Source organism: Megachile rotundata, chromosome 14 (assembly GCF_050947335.1).
Source record: "Megachile rotundata isolate GNS110a chromosome 14, iyMegRotu1, whole genome shotgun sequence".
Classification (NCBI taxonomy): Eukaryota; Metazoa; Arthropoda; class Insecta; order Hymenoptera; family Megachilidae; genus Megachile; species Megachile rotundata.
This window is the reverse complement of record NC_134996.1, coordinates 10,154,172-10,177,777: the sequence shown is the minus strand read 5'-3', so window position 1 is coordinate 10,177,777 and position 23,606 is coordinate 10,154,172. Positions and strand designations below refer to the sequence as shown.

General features: G+C 30.8%; 2 protein-coding genes across 2 annotated transcripts; one reads left to right on the top strand and one right to left on the bottom strand.

The window, feature by feature from the left end:
- The first annotated feature begins 1,341 nt into the window (after positions 1-1,341).
- LOC100883124 (Juvenile hormone binding protein 3) lies at positions 1,342-12,192 on the top strand. Its single transcript, XM_003699534.3, has 3 exons — positions 1,342-1,626; positions 5,289-5,520; positions 10,002-12,192. The coding sequence occupies exons 1-3, from the start codon at positions 1,554-1,556 to the stop codon at positions 10,441-10,443; spliced, it is 747 nt and encodes a 248-aa protein (XP_003699582.2). The 5' UTR covers positions 1,342-1,553; the 3' UTR covers positions 10,444-12,192.
- Positions 12,193-12,362: 170 nt separating this feature from the next.
- LOC100875174 (uncharacterized) lies at positions 12,363-17,392 on the bottom strand. Its single transcript, XM_003699548.3, has 3 exons — positions 17,238-17,392; positions 14,831-15,193; positions 12,363-13,328 (listed from the first exon to the last, which is right to left on the bottom strand). The coding sequence occupies exons 1-3, from the start codon at positions 17,296-17,298 to the stop codon at positions 13,024-13,026; spliced, it is 729 nt and encodes a 242-aa protein (XP_003699596.2). The 5' UTR covers positions 17,299-17,392; the 3' UTR covers positions 12,363-13,023.
- Positions 17,393-23,606: the final 6,214 nt, after the last annotated feature.

Below are 23,606 nucleotides of genomic sequence, written 5' to 3'. Positions count from 1 at the left end.
AATAGTAAAATAGTAAAATAATAAAATAGTAAAGTAGTAAAGTAGTAAAGTAACAATGTAGTAAAGTAGTAAAATAATAAAATAGTAAAGTAGTAAAGTAGTAATGTAGTAAAGTAGTAAAGTATTAAACTAGTAAAGTATTAAACTAGTGAAGTATTAAACTAGTAAAGTATTAAACTAGTAAAGTATTAAACTAGTGAAGTATTAAACTAGTAAAATATTAAACTTGTAAAGTATTAAACTAGTGAAGTATTAAACTAGTAAAGTATTAAACTAGTAAAGTGTTAAACTAGTAAAATATTTAACTAGTAAAGTATTAAACCAATAAAGTATTTAACTAGTAAAGTATTAAACTAGTAAAGTATTAAACTAGTGAAGTATTAAACTAGTAAAGTATTAAACTTGTAAAGTATTAAACTAGTGAAGTATTAAACTAGTAAAGTATTAAACTAGTAAAGTGTTAAACTAGTAAAATATTTAACTAGTAAAGTATTAAACCAATAAAGTATTTAACTAGTAAAGTATTAAACTAGTAAAGTATTAAACTAGTAAATTATTAAACTAGTAAAGTATTAAACTGGTAAAGTATTAAACTAGTAAAGTATTAAACTAATAAAGTATTAAACTAGTAAACTATTAAACTATTAAATTATTAAACTAGTAAAGTATGTAACTAGTGAAGTATTAAACTAGTAAAGTATTAAACTAGTAAGGTATTAAACTAGAGAAGTATTAAAATAGCAAAGTATTTAACTAGCAAAGTATTAAACTAGTAAAGTATTAAACAAGTAAAATATTTAACTAGTAAAGTATTAAACTAGTAAAATATTTAACTAGTAAACTATTACACTAGTAAAGTATTAAACTAGAAGAATAATAAAATAGTAAAGTACTAAAGGAATAAACTAGAAAAATACTAAAATAGAAAACTAGTAAACTACTAAAACACTAGAACACTGAACTAATAAAACAGTAAAACAATCTCCACTAATCCCAAAATAACCCTAAAAGAAACCAATAAAACTCCATCCAACCCCCACCTCAACTTCTAACCTCTAAACTCACCGACATTAAAAAAACACCAGTCCCAATTAACGTCTAAAATAAATCTCCAACCTAAAAACCACTTACCACACACCCAACTACAAAAAGCACATATACATAACTTCTTCGAAACCAGTTAAAATCACACCTCATCATGTTCCCAACCTAACTTCCGTACGAGACGCGTGCACACCCACATGCACACGCACACGCACACTCGGAATTGCACATGTAACCACGAATCACATGTCCAGAATTCGTGATGTACTCCATCGCGTTGATCTGGATGCTCTGGAGCGGGTATCATCGACGAACAACGAGGAACAACCGGACAGAGGGGGGATCAAGGTGGATCTATAAGGACTTGGGGCTGACCTCCACCGTGTTCATTTCAAGTCCGGCCTTCTGATCGTTCGTGGGTGACAACCCTGCTGCTGTTTTCGACGTCTTCCAACCACGTTCAGTATCGTTAACAAATTTTTCACTTCTTGTTAACAAATTTTTGAGAAATGAAGATGAATGCTGTGACGGCTGTGTTGGTCCTTGCGACGATCTTCTCTGCGACGTCCGCTCGGGAATTGCGTAAGTTAATTTTATCTGTTGTGTTTGGGATTTGTAATTTTATAGTTTTTGGTTGGTTGGAGAATGGTTGTGATTTTTGGGTGACATTTGTGATGGGAGGTTTGGTCGGTTAGGACGTTTGGTTGGGGTTTTGAGAGGTTTTTGCTTTTGGTGTGAGGGTAGGTTCATCTTTAGGGTGAACTTGTGGTTTTACTGTAAGGGTGATTTACAAGAGAAAATTGTAATCCTTTGAATTTAGTTTGAGGAAACATTTGAGAGATCTGTGATGGGGTTTTTGGATGATATATTGACAGGAGTGCTTGCATTTGATTTAAGGGTGCATTAGTAGTCTTTAGGGTGAATATGCAGTATTACTCTAAGGGTGATTTACAAGAGAAAATTGTGCTCCTTCGAATTTAGTTTGAGGAAACATTTGAGAGATCTGTGATGGGGTTTTTGGATAAAATATTGACAGGAATGCTTGCATTTGATTTAAGGGTGCATTGGTAGTCTTCAGGGTAAATATGTAGTTTAATTGAAATTTTGATTTACAAGAGAAAATTGTGCTCCTTCGAATTTAATTTGAGGAAACTTTTATGAGATTTGTAATAGGATTTTTGACTAAAAGATTAATGAAACTGTTTAGATATGACATAAGGGTAGTTTGAGAATCTTAAGGGAGAATACCTTAATTCCAATTATGATTTACACATAAAAATTATCTTATTCTCTTTGTAACTTCAAGAAAAAATTAACGACACGATGTGGTTATTGAATGAAAGATCACAATAACAGAGGGTAGGATCACAATATTTAAAAACAAATAATTAATTTCATTGTGATGATGGTTCAACAAAAAGTTTACTCTGCATTTCATTTTATTCTCAAATATTAGCAAATATTAGTTGTTTCCAGTATTTTTATAAAAATTCCAAGTTTGTGATTGATTTCCTTTAAATGAAAGTTAAGGGTTGTGAATGCAATGACAAAAAAAAACCAATTTTTAAAGCAAGCATTTCATTAAAGAATTTTATTATAACAGAAATTAAGAATGTTTCTATGGTTTCTCAAATATTGAGTTCCTGATCGATTTTCTTCTAAAAATAAAGATTGAGGGGTGGGTTTAAGTGTCTCGCGAGCTCAAATTGTTCATTTTTGAGACAAACATTTTATCGTCTTAAAACAAATTTTACTATGAATGTTGCCTTTCTATTTTTGCAAATAAAACTCACTTAACCATTTTATTTTGCATCAACAATTATTGTTAAGATTTCTAAATAAAATTTTGCCTTCGACTATTTTTAAATTAGTAATTAGTAATTTTATTTTATTTTGCAAATGGAGGAATTGTGTAAACTGTGCAAATACAATTTAAACACACCGTGTTAATTTTTCGATAAACATGTTTTGTTTTGAGATTACATAACCTAACTTTTATTAGCCAAAACAAACAGTTTGCATCTCTGTTATAACTTTGTATTTGTTTGTACATAAAACACTCAATATAAAACAGTAAAAATTGAAACTTTGTTTTACCATTACCGTACATTAATTACACAATATCTCAAAGCTTCTACATTTGTCTCGTTCAATTATCATAACATTCCAAGAGTACATTAACTTGTCTCCTTTTTTAAAAACGACAGCATGTTTCACTTTCAACACTGTTGAAAGAACATTTAAAGATATTTGAATAAGCAGTTACACGAGGCATGTAATTTATTACAAGATTGATCTAAACTGAGTTGTGTATTAATAGTTGATGATGTCAGGTTAAATGAACTATTTGCCTACTAACTGTGATTATCAAGTTTTTCTTGTTCCTTTCATATTTCTTCATTGAGTTCAACAATGTTACCACACATATTGTATTTTTAAATCATTTTTAAAATTTATGTTTCTTCATTGAGTTGAACAATGTTAGCACAGATACTTTATTTCAAAATTATTTCTAAAATTAAATTTTTAAAATTCATGTTTCTTCATTGAGTTCAACAATGTTAGTATAGATATTGTATTTCAAAATTATTTTTAAAGCTAAATTGTTAAAATTCATGTTTCTTCATTGAGTTCAACAAAGTTAGCACAGATAGTTTATTTCAAAATTATTTCTAAAATTAAATTTTTAAAATTCATATTTCTTCATTGAGTTCAACAAAGTTAGTACAGATACTTTATTTCAAAATTATTTCTAAAATTAAATTTTTAAAATTCATATTTCTTTATTGAGTTCAAAAATGTTAGTAGTACAGATATTTTATTTTAAAATTATTTTTAAAGCTAAACTGTTAAAATTCATGCTTCTTCAGTGAGTTCAACAATGTTAGCACAGATACTTTATTTCAAAATTATTTCTAAAATTAAATTTTTAAAATTCATATTTCTTTATTGAGTTCAAAAATGTTAGTAGTACAGATATTTTATTTTAAAATTGTTTTTAAAGCTAAACTGTTAAAATTCATGTTTCTTCAGCGAGTTCAACAATGTTAGTACAGATACTTTATTTCAAAATTATTTCTAAAATTAAATTTTTAAAATTCATGTTTCTTTATTGAGTTCAAAAATGTTAGTAGTACAGATATTTTATTTTAAAATTATTTTTAAAGCTAAACTGTTAAAATTCATGTTTCTTCAGCGAGTTCAACAATGTTAGCACAAATACTTCACTTTAAAATTATCTTTAAAATTAAACTAGATTAATTATAGAATGATTGTTTAAACAAAGCGTTATGTTTGTAAATAAGAAAAATGTTTGTAAAATTACTCGTTTAATTTTATTAATATATTACAATAATGAATCACCGACAGGATTCAACGCTGAATTAATGAAACCAGTGACGTAACTTGTGAATATTCAAAGATCATTGTGACGCCAGTTTCCTGCATTTGTATCGTCGAAAATCTTCTTTTTGTGATACTAAAATTAGACTTCTACAAATAACGTTTGGAAAGACTACATTAAAAATTATAAGAATCTTTCTTTAACATAATTAAAACGATATTTATAATTAAGTATTCAATTTATAAGTCAACATATTTCGAATATAAGAGTCATGTTTATAAAACAATATTAATTCATAGATTATGTAAATTGTGAATTAAAGTTTAATTTGAAACGTCGTCAAAACATTGGTAATTAATTGGGCTATTAATATTAAATACTGATATAAATATGTAATATTTACTATGAATTTTAAATAACAGCTCCGGTAATGTTTGATTTTAATATTAAATAATAAGATTAATTTTTGACATTTACTACTGAGATTGAACATCAATGTTAATATTTAACATTTAGTATTAAGACTGAATATGAATGTTAATATTTAGCATTTATTATTAATATTAAATATCAATATCAATACTTAATAATTAATATTAATTTTGTATAGTAACATTACATAAAATGTAATATTTAACATTTAATAATAATATTACATATAAACATTGATATGTAACATCTAATAAAAATAATAAATACTAACATTAACATTTTACACTTAATATTAATATTAAATATTGACATCAGTATGGAACATTAAATATGAACATCAAGTATTAACATTAACTTCATCATTCATTAATAATAATCCCACAGTTATTAATCAAGGATTATGTAATGACAAAATTCTATCATAAACGTTATGCAACAATTATTAAAATATATTTGTTTTTATTTGCAGCTGATTTTCTCCACGTCTGCCAAAGAAAGGATCCAAACCTAGGCGAGTGCATCAAAAACAGCGTGGAAAGCTTTAAACCCTACTTGCACAAAGGATTACCAGAGTATAACATACCAACTTTGGAGCCATTGTTCCTGCAGGAAGTGGTAGCCACTTCTGGCGCGAATATCAAATTGAATTTGATGAACGTTCGTGTCCACGGTGCAAGCAACTTCAACGTCGTCAAACTAAAGTAAGTTATCAGATTGTATAAAAAATGTTGAAAAAATAATTTTATAATAATCTTGACAAAATTATCGCCGTGTTATCTAACTAGTGACGTACCACTATTTTCTTGATTATTGTAATAAATTATAATAATTGTCATTTGTAGGGCAGTAATAATTCTTGTAATGATTGTAATTTGTTGCAATATTGAGTAGAATTTGGAAAACTAGGAACTCGGTAATTTTTAGAAATTTTTAGGTTTAGGGATTTGGAAATGAAGAGATTTGAAAATTAGGATAATTGGGAAATTAGGAATTTGGGGGTTTAGAGATTTGGGAATGTAGGGATTTGGGGATGTAGAGAATTTTGGAGCGTAGGAATTTTGGGAATTTAGAAATTTGGGGATGTGGGGATTTGGGGATGTAGGAATTGGGGATATAGGGAATTTGGAAGTTAGGAATTTGGGGTTTTAAGAATTTGATGATGTGGGGACTTGAGGATGCAGGGATTTGGGGATGTAGGGATTTGGGAATGTAGAGATTTGGCAATGTAGGAATTTGGAGAGCCAGGAATTTGGGATGCTAGGAATTAGGGAAGCTGGGAATTTGGAAAACTTGGAATTTGGGAATCTTGGAATTTGGGAAACTTGGAATTTGGGAATCTTTGAATTTGGGAATCTTGGAACTTGGGAAACTTGGAATTTGGGAAATTTGGAATTTGGGAAACTTGGAATTTGGGAATCTTGGAATTTGGGAATCTTGGAATTTAGGAATCTTGGAATTTGAGAAATTTGGAATTTGGGAATCTTGAAATTTGGGAATCTTGGAATTTGGGAAGCTTGGAATTTGAGAAACTTGGAATTTGGGAAACTTGGAATTTGGGAATATTAGAATTTGGGAATGTTGGAATTTGGGAAACTTGGAATTTGGGAAACTTGGAATTTTGGAATCTTGGAATCTTGGAATCTTGGAATTTGGGAATGTTGAAATTTGAGAATCTTGGAATTTGGGAATCTTGGAATTTGGGAAGCTTGGAATTTGAGAAACTTGGAATTTGGGAAACTTGGAATTTGGGAAACTTGGAATTTAGGAATCTTGGAACTTGGGAAACTTGGAATTTGGGAAATTTGGAATTTGGGAATCTTGGAATTTAGGAAATTTGGAATTCGGCAATCTTGCAATTTGTCAATCTTGGAATTTGGGAATCTTGGAATTTGAGAATCTTAGAATCTGAGAATCTTGGAATTTGTGAATCTTGGAATTTGACAAACTAATAATATCAAAATTTAGATATTTGATCATCTAGCAGTTCACTCTATCTCCACATCTTCCTATCCATCCCAAAATCAGTTGAACTATCTCTAAAACACATCATGCCCCATCCACTCATTCAACACTTTAACGCAATTATTCTCTTTACGACTCAATTGCGTAGACTCCAACCTTACGTAATCCACTTTTTTCTAAACACAGATGACATTATCATTTAAAGACAAAAAGTCAAGACAGTTACGTCGAATTAAGCGGACAATGACATATTTTCCTCGACACGACGTTGAACTATTTGCCTTGAAACAATATACTTGGTACCAAAAATCGAAACCTGGTTTTCAAGGATCGACACGAAAGCGAACTCGAGGACGATCGGATTAACCTCGAATTCGATCTTGCAATCTCCTGTACATGTTCAAATTTAACTTTGATTTAATATTCAGTTCAATTTATCTTTGATCGGTGACGTGGGTAACAAATCTGATTAATTTATTGAAATTTGGTTCATGGGAATTTAAGTGGTTAATGAGAGCAAGGTTAGGTTATGCTTGAAAATTTACTGATTCGAATTATTGAAAAGTTAAGTTGGTTACTGGAAAATATTTTTAATGGGGTGATTTGTAAAAGAGTTTTTTAGTATTATTTAGTATTATTTAGTATTATTAGTATTATTAGTATTATTTAGTATTATTTATTTATTTTTAGGGGGTTAGTTTGAGTATTATTTACTTCAAGTTTTACTGCGAGTTTTAATTTTGAAGTTTTAAATGCTTTTGGATGAATGGAAGGGTTGGGGATGAATTTTTAAATTTGTTAAATATAAAATGTAAAATATACTTAGTATTATTTAGTATTATTTATTTTAAGGGGTTAGTTTGAGTATTATTTACTTCAAGTTTTACTCTGTGCTTTAATTTTGGTGTTTCAAATGCTTTTGACTGAATGGAAGGGTTGGAGAGATGAATTTTTAAATTTGTTAAATATAAAATATATTTATAATATAGTTTCATATTTTAGAATTTTTTTATTATTCCAGTAAGGTCATAGATCATCTTCATTCATTAAAATAAACAACCAAGAAAAAAATATATATAATTTATAAATAATGTTCTAGTAATGTCACATATCATCTTCATTCATCAAAACAAGTATCCAAAATAAATAAATAAATTATAAATAGTACTCTAATAATATCACACATCACCTAAAAACATTCAACAATAAACATTCAACAAAAGAATGTGCAGTTAGACACCGAGTTACGAGACAACTAAGAGTCATAAACAAATGAAAGTATTATGGTTTAAGTATTATAAAAGGATTCACTTGTTTGTATTCCACGTGTACGCCACCCGACCGTGACACAAACTCTTGAGATTCAATGAAAATGATTTGTATGGTGAACGTGATTCGCGAATTGGAAAAACAGCAAGGACTATGGAAACCATGAAACTAAAATGAAACAGAAATATCTGAGTGACTTACTGTTTCAATAATACTTTTTTTTGTATTTGCAAGATTTTAACATATTTTTGAGTGGAGGAGGAAAATGATTGAATTTGTTTGAAATAGGACATTTTGTATGAAACATCTTGAGCTGAACGTTTTGAATAAAACATTTTCTATTGGTCGTTTTGAATAAAACATTTTGTATAAAATATTGGGTGAACCTTTTGAATAAAACATTTTGTGTAAAATATTAGTTGAACCTTTTGAATAAAACGTTTTCAGTAAAACAATACAAATAAAACATCTTCGATGAAACAATTTAAATTAAACACTTTAGACAAAACATTTTACACGAAACATTTTAAGTTAAATATTTTAAATTAACATTTTACATGAAACGTTCTAAATAAGACATTGTTATTAGAATGTTTTACATTTAACAATATACTAAAGCAAACTTGTAGTTTATGTCAGATATATTTAAATATATTAATTGTATTTAATGTCATATAGGAGTACCATTACGTCCGCCATGTTGGTTTTGCACACTAACCTCTCTAGTTTCATTAATACGTTCTTTTCTTTATTAAAATCCTGTATAACAAGTTTAAAAAGTGCTTTCATTAATAGTACATAATATTCTACTTGTAATTTAACAATTTCTCAATGCAAATTTGTAGTTTATGGCAGATATATTTAAATATATTAATATATTACTGAAATATGGGAGTACCACTACGTCCGCCATATTGATTTTGCACGGTAGCCTCTCTAGTTTCATTACTACTTTCTTTTCCTAATAAAAATCTTGTATAATAATATGCAAAAGTGCTTTTTACAACTCTACCTAATATTCTTCTTCTAATTTAACAATCTTCTATAACAAAATTTACGATTTATAGCAAACATATTTAAATATATTTAACGTCATATGTAAGTGTCTTTGAAACCGCCATGTTTCGCACACTAGCGCCTCTACAAAGTAACTACTTGCTCTCCCCAATAAATTTAGAAGCTACATGTACTCAAATCAAATCTGTTATATATTACACTTCACAATTTTAATTTACATTAACTTCTCTCAATATTTGAAAGCGCCAACGTGGACACCCTTCGTTTTTATATTAATTTCTCTTAATATTTCTAATATTTCTAATATGTCACAAAACCAACGTGAACACTCTACAATTTTATATTAATTTCTTCTAATATTTCACAGGGACAAGGACACCCTTCGGTTTTATACAAATTTCTCTTATTATTTCTAATGTTTCTAATATTCCACAAAACCAACGTGAACACCCTACAATTTTATATTAATTTCTTCTAATATTTCACAGGACCAACGTGCACACCCTTTGATTTTATATAAATTTCTCTTATTATTTCTAATATTTCTAATAATTCTAATATTTCTAATATTCCACAAAACCATCGTGAGCACCCTACAATTGTATATTGATTTTCCCCAATATGTCACAGGGCCAACGTGGACAACCTTCATTTTTATATTAATTTCTCTGAATATTTCTAATATTTCTAACAATTCTAATATTTTTAATATTTCTAACAATTCTAATATTTTTAATATTTCTAACAATTCTAATATTTCTAATATTTCTAACAATTCTAATATTTTTAATATTTCTAACAATTCTAATATTTTTAATATTTCTAACAATTCTAATATTTCTAATATTTCTAACAATTCTAATATTTCTAATATCCCACAAAACCAACATGAACACCCAACAATTCTACATTAACTTCTCCCACTATTTCACAGGGCCAACGCAGACACCCTACGTTTCCTAATCGAACTGGACCTCCCAATGCTCACCATAGACAGCGACTACGAAATCGACGGAAAAATCCTCCTCCTCCGAATCCAAGGAACCGGTCCCCTCACCGGAAACTTCACGAACTGCAAAGGCTTAGTAAAGATCCAAGGCGACCTTGTCAAAGGACCCGACGGTCAGACCTACATGAAAATAGTCGACTTGAAGACGAAAATCGCGGTAGGCGGCGGATCTCTGAAGCTCGACAACCTGTTCGGTGGTGACCCAGTCCTGGGAGAAGCTGTCAACTCCGCCATCAACAGCAATTTCGACACCTTCATCGACGAATTGAAACCTGCACTCGAAACCGGAATTTCTGACACGTTCATCAAAATTGCCAACAGCATTCTGTTGCAGTTCACGTATGAGGTGCTCTTCCCGCTTTCCTAAAGAAGTTTATTGGATTTGAGGAAGTGATTCGAGTTTTGTAAAACTTGTTGATAGAACTGATTTTTGGTCTTTAATTTCCTGCTGTTGATGAGATTTGTTTGTTAGAGATTATTGAGATAGAAATGTTTGCAAGTGTAATTAATGTGGATGTAGTAATATTCTTGTTGGGCAGGAAAGGGGCAAGATTTGCCCTGGGCAAGTATCTGGATCCTTAGGAAGCTTTATTTGGTCAAAGATGAAAATTATATTCAGTTAAGTTTTAGGTTAGGTTTGAATAAATTTTGATGGAAGACAAAGTTTAAGTTTTAGGTTATGTTTGAATAAATTTTGATGAAAGACAAGGTTTAAATTTGACAAAATATTGGTTACATTTGAAGATTTGATTTAATTTGTGACAGAGGTTAGATCTAACAATAAGTTACAGTGTGGGTTAAGGTTAGATCACACTTTTTGTATTATTTGATTAAGCTTGCAATGTTAAAAACACTAAATTTTGAGGTTATACTAACCTAATCCATTAGCATTAAAAATATGAGCATCTGAAATTCACAACAGAAGAACAATATTCTTTCTTCAATTTTGAACAGAAAAGTCAGACAAAATTAAAATGAAAGAATAATTTATATATTTCAATTTTTTTAAATACTCTTCATCAACAATCTCCATGAAATCACTTACATGACAAGAAAATCAATGGCAGGAAATTAAAGATCGTTTGCTAAAATTTGAACATGCTTTGACAATTTATACTTAAGAATTTATTGTAAATATAAATGGACAAAATTGAAAAAAATTACTGTAGTATAGTGATCATATAATTAAGAATAATTGCCAAAATCTCATTAATTCTAATAATTTTTATACAAGTATAAAATTGTAGTTACATGAAGGAGACATAATTTTTGAAACGTCCTGTATAAAGAATTTTGAAATTTTGTGCAGTTAAGAATAATTGTCAAATTTACATGTTGTTAATTCTAATAATTTTTATACAAGTATACAGGACAAATTGTAGTTACATGAAGGAGACATAATTTTTGAAACGACCTGTATAAAGAAATTTGAAACTTTGTGCAGTTAAGAATAATTGCCAAATTTACATCTTGTTAATTCTAATAATTTTTATAGAACTATACAGGTCAAATTGTAGTTACATGTAAGAGACATAATTTTTGAAACTACCTGTATAAAGAAATTTGAAACTTTGTGCAGTTAAGAATAATTGCCAAATTTACATGTTGTTAATTCTAATAATTTTTATACAAGTATACAGGACAAATTGTAGTTACATGAAGGAGAAATAATTTTTGAAACGACCTGTATAAAGAAATTTGAAATTTTGTGTAATTAATAATAATTGCCAAATTTACATCTTGTTAATTCTAATAATTTTTATAAAACTATACAGGTCAAATTATAGTTACATGTAAGAGACATAATTTGTGAAACGACCTGTATAAAATTTGAAACTTTGTACATCACGAAAATGATTTTTAATCTTGAAACGAAGGTTTTAGATCTCAAGAATCAAGTAAAACATTTTGTAATTATTATGTAGAATTAACAAACTTTCGTTTCGGGGTAATTAGTTCCTCTTTCTGTTTTTTGAAATATTTTGAAGTATCAGAATTAGAATTTACATTTGAGATATCTTTATGTTATAAATAAATTTAGGTTAATATTTTCTAGTGAATACTTAATGTAACGAGGCAGTACGCCAAATAAAAGTATTAATTATGATTGTAAAAACTATTTTATATTTTCCCCAAAAATTATTAAAACCGCATCAATGTTTATATAATAAATTTATATAGCAAAATTAATAAAATATAAATAGTTGTATTCAGATATAACAAAATATATTTAAACTATAAAAGAATATAAATATGCTTGTTAAAATAAAGTGAGACAGGTTTCAGTATGTTTTGAACGAAACAATATATTAATTAATAACACAGTACAAAATACAATATTTCAGTACCAAAAACATTTTAGACTTAGACTTACACAAAGAGTAACGCGTAATACTTAACAGCACAGAGTATGATTACTAATTTTTTAAATTTCACTTAATACAGAAATTTTTCAAAAATTCGTGGTTATTTGCAAATTTATTAACACGTTGATTACCACAATAAAAATAGAAATAAAAATGTAACTGTTAATAAAATATCTAACTGCTGATACAATTTCATTATTTTTGGTTACTTTATATTCATAATTTCTTGCAAATGTAAATAAAATTCCTTGTATATTCACTCTTTAAAGTGTTCGTTTCTGCCATTTTCTGTGGACGTCCAAGATGGCGTCCAAGATGGCGTCCAAGATGGCGTCCAAGATGGCGTCCAAGTAGGCGTCGAACACTTTAGAAGAACTTTAAGGTTATGTCTTGAAATTCATAACTAAAATGATAACTAATCTGTTCACCTACTCTGTGCCTAATTTTCTCACTAAATAACTATACAAAATATAATACTCGAGATATCTTAAACAAGGAAATTATTTTCTATTCAAACGTTCGTATACTGAGTCGTGTTTATAATTAAACGAGACATTTCCTTTTTGATCAAATAAATGCGTTTATTCTCGATCAGGGAACAATTCATCGAAAGTGAAATGCGTGCATATTTTGTTGGCCATGTTCAGAACTAACTCAGAGATTCCCTTTTCTAGGTTAGGTTTGGCAGCAGTCAATATCTCTTGATGGCTGTCACCTAGTGCTTGGCCGATTGCGTCTTGTAGAGATTGCTCGAAATTGTCGGCTTTGAATTTCACGTCGTAGTCCTTGATGTCCAAATCGATGGTCATTGAAGAGAAATATACGTACTTCTTTCCTCCACGTTCGGCGAATTTGAAGAAAAGCCTCACTTTTGCACCGGCGTCTTCTGTAAGTGAATGTTTCGTTTAGTTGATTGATAAAAATGAATAGAAACAATGGTTTTCATTGGTATTTAATTGTAAATGGATCTGTGTTAAGGTTAGGTTCAGGTTAAGGTTATGTTAGGTCTATTAGGTTAGGTAAACTTAAGCTAGATTAAATTTATTCATAGGTTAGGTTAAATTAACAGATTTAATGTTAAGTTAGGTTCTTTTTATTACGACTTATGTAAGGTTAGGTTAGATTAACTGTACTCGTACATGGTTAGGTTATATTAACTCCACTTGTGATGGGTTAGGTTAGATTAACACAATTCATATAGTGTTAGGTTAGATTTACTTAACCAGTATATCAAATTAGCTCGACTCTTACAAGGTTAGGTTAAATTAACAGATTTTATGTTGAGTTAGGTTTGTTTAATGTAATTCATACAAGGTTAGGTTAGATTAACTGTATTCGTATATGGTTAGATTATATTAACTGAATTCATGATGAGTTAGGTTAGATTAACACAATTCATGTAATGTTAGGTTAGATTTACTTAACCAGTATATCAAATTAACTCGACTCCTGCAAGGTTAGGTTAAATTAACAGATTTTATGTCGAGTTAGGTTTGTTTAATGTAACTCATACAAGGTTAGGTCAGATTAATTGTATTCGTATATGGTTAGATTATATTAACTGAATTCATGATGAGTTAGGTTAGATTAACACAATTCATGTAATGTTAGGTTAGATTTACTTAACCAGTATATCAAATTAACTCGACTCCTGCAAGGTTAGGTTAAATTAACAGATTTTATGTCGAGTTAGGTTTGTTTAATGTAACTCATACAAGGTTAGGTCAGATTAACTGTATTCGTATATGGTTAGATTATATTAACTCAACTTATGATGAGTTAGGTTAGATTAACACAATTCATATAATGTTAGGTTAGATTTACTTAACCAGTATATCAAATTAACTCGACTCCTACAAGGTTAGGTTAAATTAACAGATTTTATGTTGAGTTAGGTTTGTTTAATGTAATTCATACAAGGTTAGGTCAGATTAACTGTATTCGTATATGGTTAGATTATATTAACTGAACCCATGATGAGTTAGGTTAAATTAACACAATTCATATAATGTTAAGTTAGATTTTCTCAATTGACACATCAATTTAACATATGAGGTTAGGCAGATTTAACACAAATTATGTTCAGTTAGGTTAATTTAATGCAACTAATATAAGGTTAGGTCAGATTAACCTATCTCTTGTAAGGTTAGTTTAAATTCACTTAATCCCTAATAAGTTAGGTTAGTTTAAATTAACTCAATGCCTGATAGGTTAGGTTAAATTTAGTCAACTATACAATGTCATGTAAAATTAATGTGTCTCATATAAGGTTAGGTTAGTTTAACTGAATTAATTGACGATGCTCTTGAATACTGACATACAGTATGAGTTCTTGAAATTATTAAAATACATGAACTCATAATTATGTTTCAGTTGTCACACACTTACTTGTCGTTAAAGTCAGAGGTCCTTTTCCATTGATTGGCACTAGGATCTTCGCATCGACGTTGTAAAGTGCATCGAGCTTAATGTTGTCGAAACGTACGTCAAGGTCAATTTGTTGTTTCTTCAGGTCGTAGTGCAGGTGATTCACGTGATACGTTAGTAATCCACTAATACTAATGTTCGTCGCCACTGCTTTGAAAGTCGGCTGATCTGTCAATTTCATTTCTGCAATTTTCAGCGGTTCCACCGGAGGGATATCCAAATCTGGGATTCCTTGACGAAGCTTCTCGCGCAGAGAACTCACACTATTTAGTATACAATCGTCCAGATTTGGATTCCTTAGGCCACATACCGTAATGTACGAAGCTGAAATTATAAATACAATAATTGTACCATTCCTTACATTTTTTCATTTCATTTTTGTGAATGAACCTTCCTTTTATTTTATTAGTCATAATAAATATTTCAAAAGAAACTTGCAGTGCTCTATTAATAAATAAATAATTTTGTTATGAACCAGTATTAAATTTTTATAAACATGCATACAGTAATTTCTTAAATGACTAAATTTGATAGAAGATTTTTTAATAAATGTTTGCCAAAGGGATTAAAATTAATAACACTGACAAATAATACAAATAATAAATATCTGTACATTTCTCACTAAAAATCAAATAAAAATAAAATTAAATTAACTTTCCTCAGATTGACATAAATTTTCTTGTCTTCCTAGATTCCATTTAATTTTACATTTTGCATTTCATACAGAAATTAACTTGAATCATTTTGAGATTTCCAAGTATACAAAATAAAGATTAACTTTAATTAATGAACAAAGCATTCAACAAAGTAGATGACACATGCTCTAAGTTCCCAGCACGATTAAAAGAAAATGGCTTCCTGTTTTGTGACTAAATTAGATACCTGTTCCCTTGAATCCTATGGAAACTCTCTTCCGCATTCAACCATTTTGATCATAAATATTTACACAATGCGGCAATCACAGTGCGGATAATGTCAGGATTAGAATTGTAATGAGATTTATCAGGTACAGGTTTTATTGTTTAACATAAACGGGAGAAAAAACGATAAACGTACTAGCAGTGTGTTAATTGTTGTTTGCGACTGATTGTGAGTTATATTGAACGATACATGATACAATTGCGGGTGTTGTTGAGATAAATTTTAGAATTTGAGGATGTGTGAAAATTGGGGTTTGGGAGGTGGAAATTTGGGAATTTAGGAGGTGGGCAGTTAGGAGGTGGGCAGTTAGGTGTTGGGGAATTAGGAATTAGGAATTTAGGAGTTGGAGATTGGAGAATTGGGGAATGTGGGAATTGGGAAATGTGGGAATTGAGCAATGTGGAATTGGAGAATGTGGGAATTGGGGAATGTGGGAATTGGGAAATGTAGGAATTGGGAAGTGTGGGAATTGGGGAATGTAGGTATTGGGGAATTGGGGAATGTGGGAATTAGGGAATATGGGAATTGGGGAATGTAGGAATTGGGAAGTGATGGAATTGGGGAATGTTGGAATTGGGAAGTGATGGAATTGGGGAATGTAGGAATTGGGAAGTGATGGAATTGGGAAATGTTGGAATTGGGGAATGTAGGAATTGGGAAGTGATGGAATTGGGGAATGTTGGAATTGGGAAGTGATGGAATTGGGGAATGTAGGAATTGGGAAGTGATGGAATTGGGGAATGTTGGAATTGGGGAATGTAGGAATTGGGAAGTGATGGAATTGGGGAATGTTGGAATTGGGAAGTGATGGAATTGGGGAATGTTGGAATTGGGGAATGTTGGAATTGGGAAGTGATGGAATTGGGGAATGTTGGAATTGGGAAGTGATGGAATTGGGGAATGTTGGAATTGGGGAATGTAGGAATTGGGAAGTGATGGAATTGGGGAATGTTGGAATTGAGGAATGTGGAAATTGGGGAATGTTGAAATGGGGGAATGTGGGAATTGGGGAATGTGGGAATTGGGGAATATAGAAATTAGGGATGCAGTAATTAGAGATGTAGAAATCAGTAACGTACGTATTAGGGATTTAGGTGTCAGGTATTTAAGAATCAGGGATTTATCAATCAGGGACTTATCACGTCAATTAAAAATCAAAAATTCAAAAATCAAATATCTAAGAATAATACTACTATGAATCCCCAATTCAAGAACAGTCAAACCTTCCATAATTTACAATACCAAAAATATAAAAAGTCTCCCTCCAGCAATCAAAAATTAAATCCAAATAATCAATATCCAATCTCAAAACTCATAAATCACTAAAAAATCCGTAAGCTGAAGAATCATCTTATTTTATCAACTTATTCTTGTTACTGTTTTCGCATTTATCTTGCACCTTTCTTCCCAAATTTCACTAAAATATCCAAAGAATTAATTTACTCACGAACTTCAGCAGCCGCAAAGCCCACAACAAAAGCGAATAACAACATCTGACAAGAGATCATTTTTCTTGTAACTAATCGCAGGAGAAGACAAATCGTTAATTCGCGTGAATGTGCAATGATCACAACTGATCGTCGTTCATTCGGCAAGCTCGTAATATAGCCTTCGAGGATGTCAATGTATTGCAATCGTATAATGATTCATCTAAGTCCACGGTCATGGCTGTATCCCTGTGAAACTTTTCCCCACCAAAGTATAATTTTCATCGTCGACGAAGAAAATTCCACGATAATGTAGCCAAACATTGATATGTTTATTAGCTCTTTTTGAAACGGAACCTGTTTCTCGGATAAACATATAGCATGGATCGATTTATATTATTTTTGTTGCACTTTGTGAATTCATATTGATATGATAGTTTAATAAAGATTTGGGACGCTGAAAAGTTTAAGGAAAATTTGGGGTTTTAATGGGAATTTCATTTTATTTCATGCAGAATTCTCAACTTCAAAAATTTCTTATTACAAATTTTCTAATTTCCAAATTTTCCAATTTTCAAATTTTCCCAATTCCAAATTTTCCAATTTTCCCAATTCCAAATTTTCCAATTCCAAAATCACCAATTCCAAAATCCCCAATTCCAAATTTTCCAATTTCAAATTTTCCAGTTTCAAAATTTTCCAATTCCAAACTTTCCAATTTCCAAATTTCCCAATTGCAAATTTTCCAATTTCAAAAATTCCCAATTCCAAAATTCCCAATTCCAAATTTTCCAACTTCTAAATTTGCCAATTACAAAATTCCCAATTACAAATTTTCCAATTTCCAAATTTCCCAATTGCAAATTTTCCAATTTCAAAAATTCCCAATTCCAAATTTTCCAATTTCCAAATTTCCCAATTGCAAATTTTCCAATTTCAAAAATTCCCAATTCCAAATTTTCCAATTTCCAAATTTTCCAATTTTTCAATTTCCAAATTTTCCAATTTCCAAATTTGCCAATTCCAAATTTTCCAATTTCCTAATTCCCCAATTCCTAATTTCCCAATTCCTAATTCCCCAATTCCTAATTTCCCAATTCCTAATTTCCCAATTCCTCATTCCTCAACTCCTAATTCCCCATCTCCTAAATTCCCCAACTCTTCACTTCCCAATTTCAATTACGGATTAATATAAAATTACAGTTTTTTAATTTGGTTAATGAACTTCCAACAATTTGTTGTTCAAAGTGGTAATTTGTAGTTTAAATGTGTAGAATTTTTCATTGTTTCGTAGGTATCTGAGCGTCAGTTTTCAAAGAAATCTTTGTAAGCTGGACAAAATATTTGCTCGCTTGTTAACTGCTTGAATATACATTGTTCGTGCAATGTGAGACAGCGAGACAGTGTTTGAAGATGTAAAAGACTTTAGGTGAAGTATTTGATTGATTTTTGGAATCATTTACAATTAGTAATGTCGTCAGCGAGAAAATATGCAAATTTTATTCTTGAAATTATTTTTGGAAACGTTTTTAATTATGTATTATTAAAAAAATTTATATTTTTAAGATTCGGCATTGATGTGAGGATGAATGTCTTTATGAAATGTTAACAAATTTTCGTAGTTATTATATTTTTGATATTCCTGATTTCTAAATCCCTGTTTCACAACTGCCTGAATTCTAAATCCTTCATCGTTAAATCCCTCATTCTTAAATTCCTACTGCCGTAATTCCTTATTCCTAAATTCACAATTCTTAAATTCTCAATTTCAAAATACTCTACTCTAAAATTTGTAATTCCAAAATCGCCAATTCCTGAATCCTCAATTCCTAATTCCCCAATTCCCATATTTCCCAATTTCCACATTACCCAATTCCCACATTCCCTAATTCCCACATTCCCCAATTCCCACATTCGCCAATTCCCACATTCCCTAAATCCCACATTCTCCAATTCCCAAATTCCCCAATTCCCACATTCCCCAATTCCCACATTCCCTAATTCCCACATTCCCCAATTCCCACATTCCCCAATTCCCACATTCCCTAATTCCCACATTCCCCAATTCCCACATTCCCCAATTCCCACATTCCCTAATTCCCACATTCCCCAATTCCCAAATTCCCAACTCCTAAACTCCCAATTCCAAAAACCCCAATTCGAAAACCACCAATTCCCAAATCCCCAATTCCAAATACCCCAATTCCAAAATTTCCAATTCCAAATTTCCCAATTCCCAAATCCCCAATTCCGAAACCCCCAATTCCAAAATTTGCAATCCCAAAACCCCCAATTCCAAAATTCCCAATTCCAAATACCCCAATTCCAAATACCCCAATTCCAAATACCCCAATTCCAAATACCCCAATTCCAAAATTCCCAATTCCAAATACCCCAATTCCAAATACCCCAATTCCAAATACCCCAATTCCAAAATTTCCAATTCCAAATTTCCCAATTCCCAAATCCCCAATTCCGAGACCCCCAATTCCCAAATCCCTAATTCCGATACCCCCAATTTCAAAATTTGCTATTCCAAAATCCCCAATTCCAAAACCCTCAATTCCGAAACCCCCAATTCCAAAATTCCCAATTCCAAATACCCCAATTCCAAAATTTCCAATTCCAAATTTCCCAATTCCCAAATCCCCAATTCCGAAACCCCCAATTCCCAAATCTCTAATTCCGAAACCCTCAATTCCAAAATTTGCTATTCCAAAATCCCTAATTCCGAAACCCCCAATTCCAAAATTTGCAATCCCAAACCCCCAATTCCAAAATTCCCAATTCCAAAAACCCCAATTCCAAAATTTGCAAATTTGCAAATCCTTTAATTTCAAAATCCCCAGCACCAAATTTCCGAAATCTAAAATCCCCAATTCCAAATTCTCCAAACAAGAATATTATCAATAACACAAGAGGCCCGCTTTTTCCTCTTCTTGACGTAACAGGAATATTCACGAAGGACACGATTATTTTCGTATTATTTTCTGGTACTTTTTTTTGTGGATTATGCACTCATTCTCGACTTCCTTGCTGCCAGAGGACGGATGATCGTATTCGGTACACGTCATTCGGGATACAGGAATTGTTTTTTGCAATTCAAACAATGGACGAACGATACTGACAGCCAACCGAGGCCAGATTTGTTTCGAAATTGTATTGTTAAATTCTGAATCTGATTGGAAATGAATTGGAACGAATGTGTTCCTGAGTTTGTTGATTAAATTTTCCGTTGAACAATCTTCAAGAGTAGATTGTGTGAAAAACAGAATATCTTCATATTTTATTGGTTATGCAAAATGATTGTTTACTGAAATTCTTTATTTATATATATAGTTCATTGAAAGCATTTAATAAAAAGTTTGACATTGAGGAAAAAGAACGATTTATTGGAATTTGTTAAAATCTCTGAAATAATTTGATGGTTATTTACATAAAAGCTTTTCAAGGATTTTTGGTTTATTGTACTATTTTATATATTCTACAAACAACGTAATTTATTTTACAAATACAAGAGAATAAATTTTAAATATTAAATTGGGTAGTTAGTTAATTATTTAGTCACTAAATTGGCAGTTCATTAGATAATTATTACATTGTTAAATATTTAAATTGAAATGTTAAATTGGTAGATTGGTGGATTGGTAGATTGGTAGATTCGTAGATTCGTAGATTGGTAAATTTGTGAATTGGTGAATTAGTTGATTGGTAGATTTGGTAGATTGGTAAATTGGTAAATTGGTAAATAGCTAAGTTCTTAAATTGTCAAATTGACAAATTGTTACATAGTTAAATTGTTAAACTTGTTAAAGTGGTTAAAATTCTTTGAATTCTTAAAATTCTTAAAATTCTTAAAATTCTTAAAATTCTTAAAATTCTTAAAATTCTCAAAATTCTTAAAATCCTCAAACTTCTCAAAATTCTTAAAATTCTCAAAATTCTCAAAATTCTCAAACTTCTTAAAATTCTTAAATTCTTAAAAATAAAATAAACAAACAATTAATAAAAAAAAATAACTATTACAATCATAATATTATCTAAAACCGGTAAAGAACATTAAAAATTGGTTACCATAAATGAACACCTAAATACAAAATAACTTAACTTAATTAATTAACTACTTGCCCTTATTGTAGATTAATTCTAACCCACCATTTTGCGAACAAACATTCCTAGAAATTAATCCTCTTGCAGCTTGCATTTTCATCATAAAAAATAGTTTCTGCATAATTTACATTCTAATTGATGGAGATATATAGTCGCGATAATATCGACCTCCAGGTTACACAGTTTATTCCTATTCTTTTTTGCACGAATGACGTCGTCGAACATTAATAGAAAAAGAGATATTGATACATAATTAGTCGCATAAAACTGAATCTGATGTCTTTCAAGGTTATTGTAGTTGGCTGGCGAAGGAAATAATTATACGCATTATACTCTTGGAAAATTTTATATTGTTTTTTACAAAACAACAATTAAGAATTTTCATTCTTATTGTATGGAAAATTAAATGATTTCTAGATTCATTTGCTAAAAAGAATTTTTAATCAAGTTTTGAATGAAAGCTACAATTTTTAGCAGCGTGAGAGTTTGTTAGAATAAATTTGATTAATAAATATATTAAATGATTTGAAATTGATTCTTGAAATTTTAAAGACAAAAATGCAATTGTAAAGTACAAAAGATTTGAAGATATTCAAATTTAATGGTTCAGTCAAGAATTCTAAAATGTTGCTCTTCTCAAATTCCAAAATTCAAAATCAAAATCCCAAGATTCTAGAATTATCATAATCTCAAGATTACAAATTTTTCATCTTCCAAAGTCCTGAGATGCAAAGATTTCAGTGTTCCAAAGACTCCAAGTTCCAAACTAAAACTCTCAAATTTCTGAAATTACCATAACCTCAAAGTTTCATGTTGGTCATATTCCAAACTTGTGAAGGTCCAAAATTACAAAATATTAAAACACCACAATTCAAAAACTCTCTCATTTCCAAATTCCTAAAATTCCAAATTACCCAAATCCCAAACTCTTGAAGTTCCAAAATCCTACAATTCCTAAACAGCACAATTTCTAAAGTCTTCCACTTCCAAATTCATAAGATTCCAAATTGTTAAAATCTTAAATTCCCAAAATTCCAAACACCACAATTCCCAAAGTCTTCCATTCCCAAATTCCTAAAATTCCAAATTGCTAAAAATCCCAAATTCCTTAAATCTCAAACTCCCAAACTCCCAAATTCCCAAATTCCCGAATTCCCAAACTCCCAAACTCCCAAAATTCCAAATTCCCAAACACCACAACTTCCAAAGTCTCCCACTCCCAAATTCCCAAAAATCCCAAATTCCTAAATTCTCAAACTCCCAAATTCCCAAATTCCCAAATTCCCAAATTCCCAAATTCCCAAATTTCCAAATTCCCAAATTCCCAAATTTCCAAATTTCCAAATTCCCAAAGTCTTCCACACCCAAATTCCCAAAAATCCGAAATTCCCGAATTCCCAAACTCCCAAACTCCCAAAATTTCAAATTCCCAAACACCACAACTCCCAAAGTCCCCACTCCCAAATTCCCAAACTCCCAAAATTCCAAATTCCCAAAGCCTCCCACTCCCAAATTCCTAAAAATCCCAAATTCCCCAAATCCCAAACTCCCAAAATTCCAAAATTCCCAAACACCACAACACCAACCCTCCCAACCCCAATATCCCAAACTCTCAAACTCCCCACCTCCTAAAATTCCAAACTCCCCATTATCCATCATCAAACATTCACCACAAATCATTTCAGCCATCATCAGCCCTAATAAACTCCTAAGAATTTCCCCTAAATTGCCCGTGCAAAGGAGGCATAAAAAGCGCATTAAAGTTGCAACATCCATTCCATGAAACAGTACAATGATCGTATCAAGATTGGAAGTACCGATGTCAACCCACGAGTTGGCGCGCGAGAGGCTGGCGTTAGAAGAGTCACGATTGGTTCGAATAGAAAATGGACGCCACACGTATTTTTGGTGGTATCGTCTCGAGCGGTCGCACAATTCTTCTCCAGTTCCAACCTTCCAAAGTTCTTACGTTCCAAAGTTGATCTTCCAAAGTTACCTTGCAAGGTTCCAACCTTCTAAAGCACCTTTTGATAGTCCCTTTCAGGGATCCAACCTTGCAAAGTTTCGACTTTCCAAAGTTCTGACCTTCCAAAGTCCCAGCATGCAATGTTTCAACCTTCCAAAGTAGTCTTCTAAAGTTTGAATCATCCGAAGGTTCGATCTTTCAAAGTTCCAACCTTCCACTGTTCCAACTTTCCAAAGTCCAACCTTCCCTATGTTCCAACCTTCAAAGTCCCAACCTCGCAAAATTCTAACCTTCCAGTCCCCACTTTCCAAAG

Bases quoted from the DNA above. Each gene is read 5' to 3' on its own strand.
- LOC100883124 (XM_003699534.3), top strand. From the start codon at position 1,554: ATGAAGATGAATGCTGTGACGGCTGTGTTGGTCCTTGCGACGATCTTC. The intron at 1,627-5,288 runs GTAAGTTAATTT...TTTTATTTGCAG, and splicing joins GACGTCCGCTCGGGAATTGC to CTGATTTTCTCCACGTCTGC. The intron at 5,521-10,001 runs GTAAGTTATCAG...ACTATTTCACAG, and splicing joins TTCAACGTCGTCAAACTAAA to GGCCAACGCAGACACCCTAC.
- LOC100875174 (XM_003699548.3), bottom strand. From the start codon at position 17,298: ATGATCTCTTGTCAGATGTTGTTATTCGCTTTTGTTGTGGGCTTTGCG. The intron at 15,194-17,237 runs GTGAGTAAATTA...TTATAATTTCAG, and splicing joins CTTTGCGGCTGCTGAAGTTC to CTTCGTACATTACGGTATGT. The intron at 13,329-14,830 runs GTAAGTGTGTGA...ATTCACTTACAG, and splicing joins ACCTCTGACTTTAACGACAA to AAGACGCCGGTGCAAAAGTG.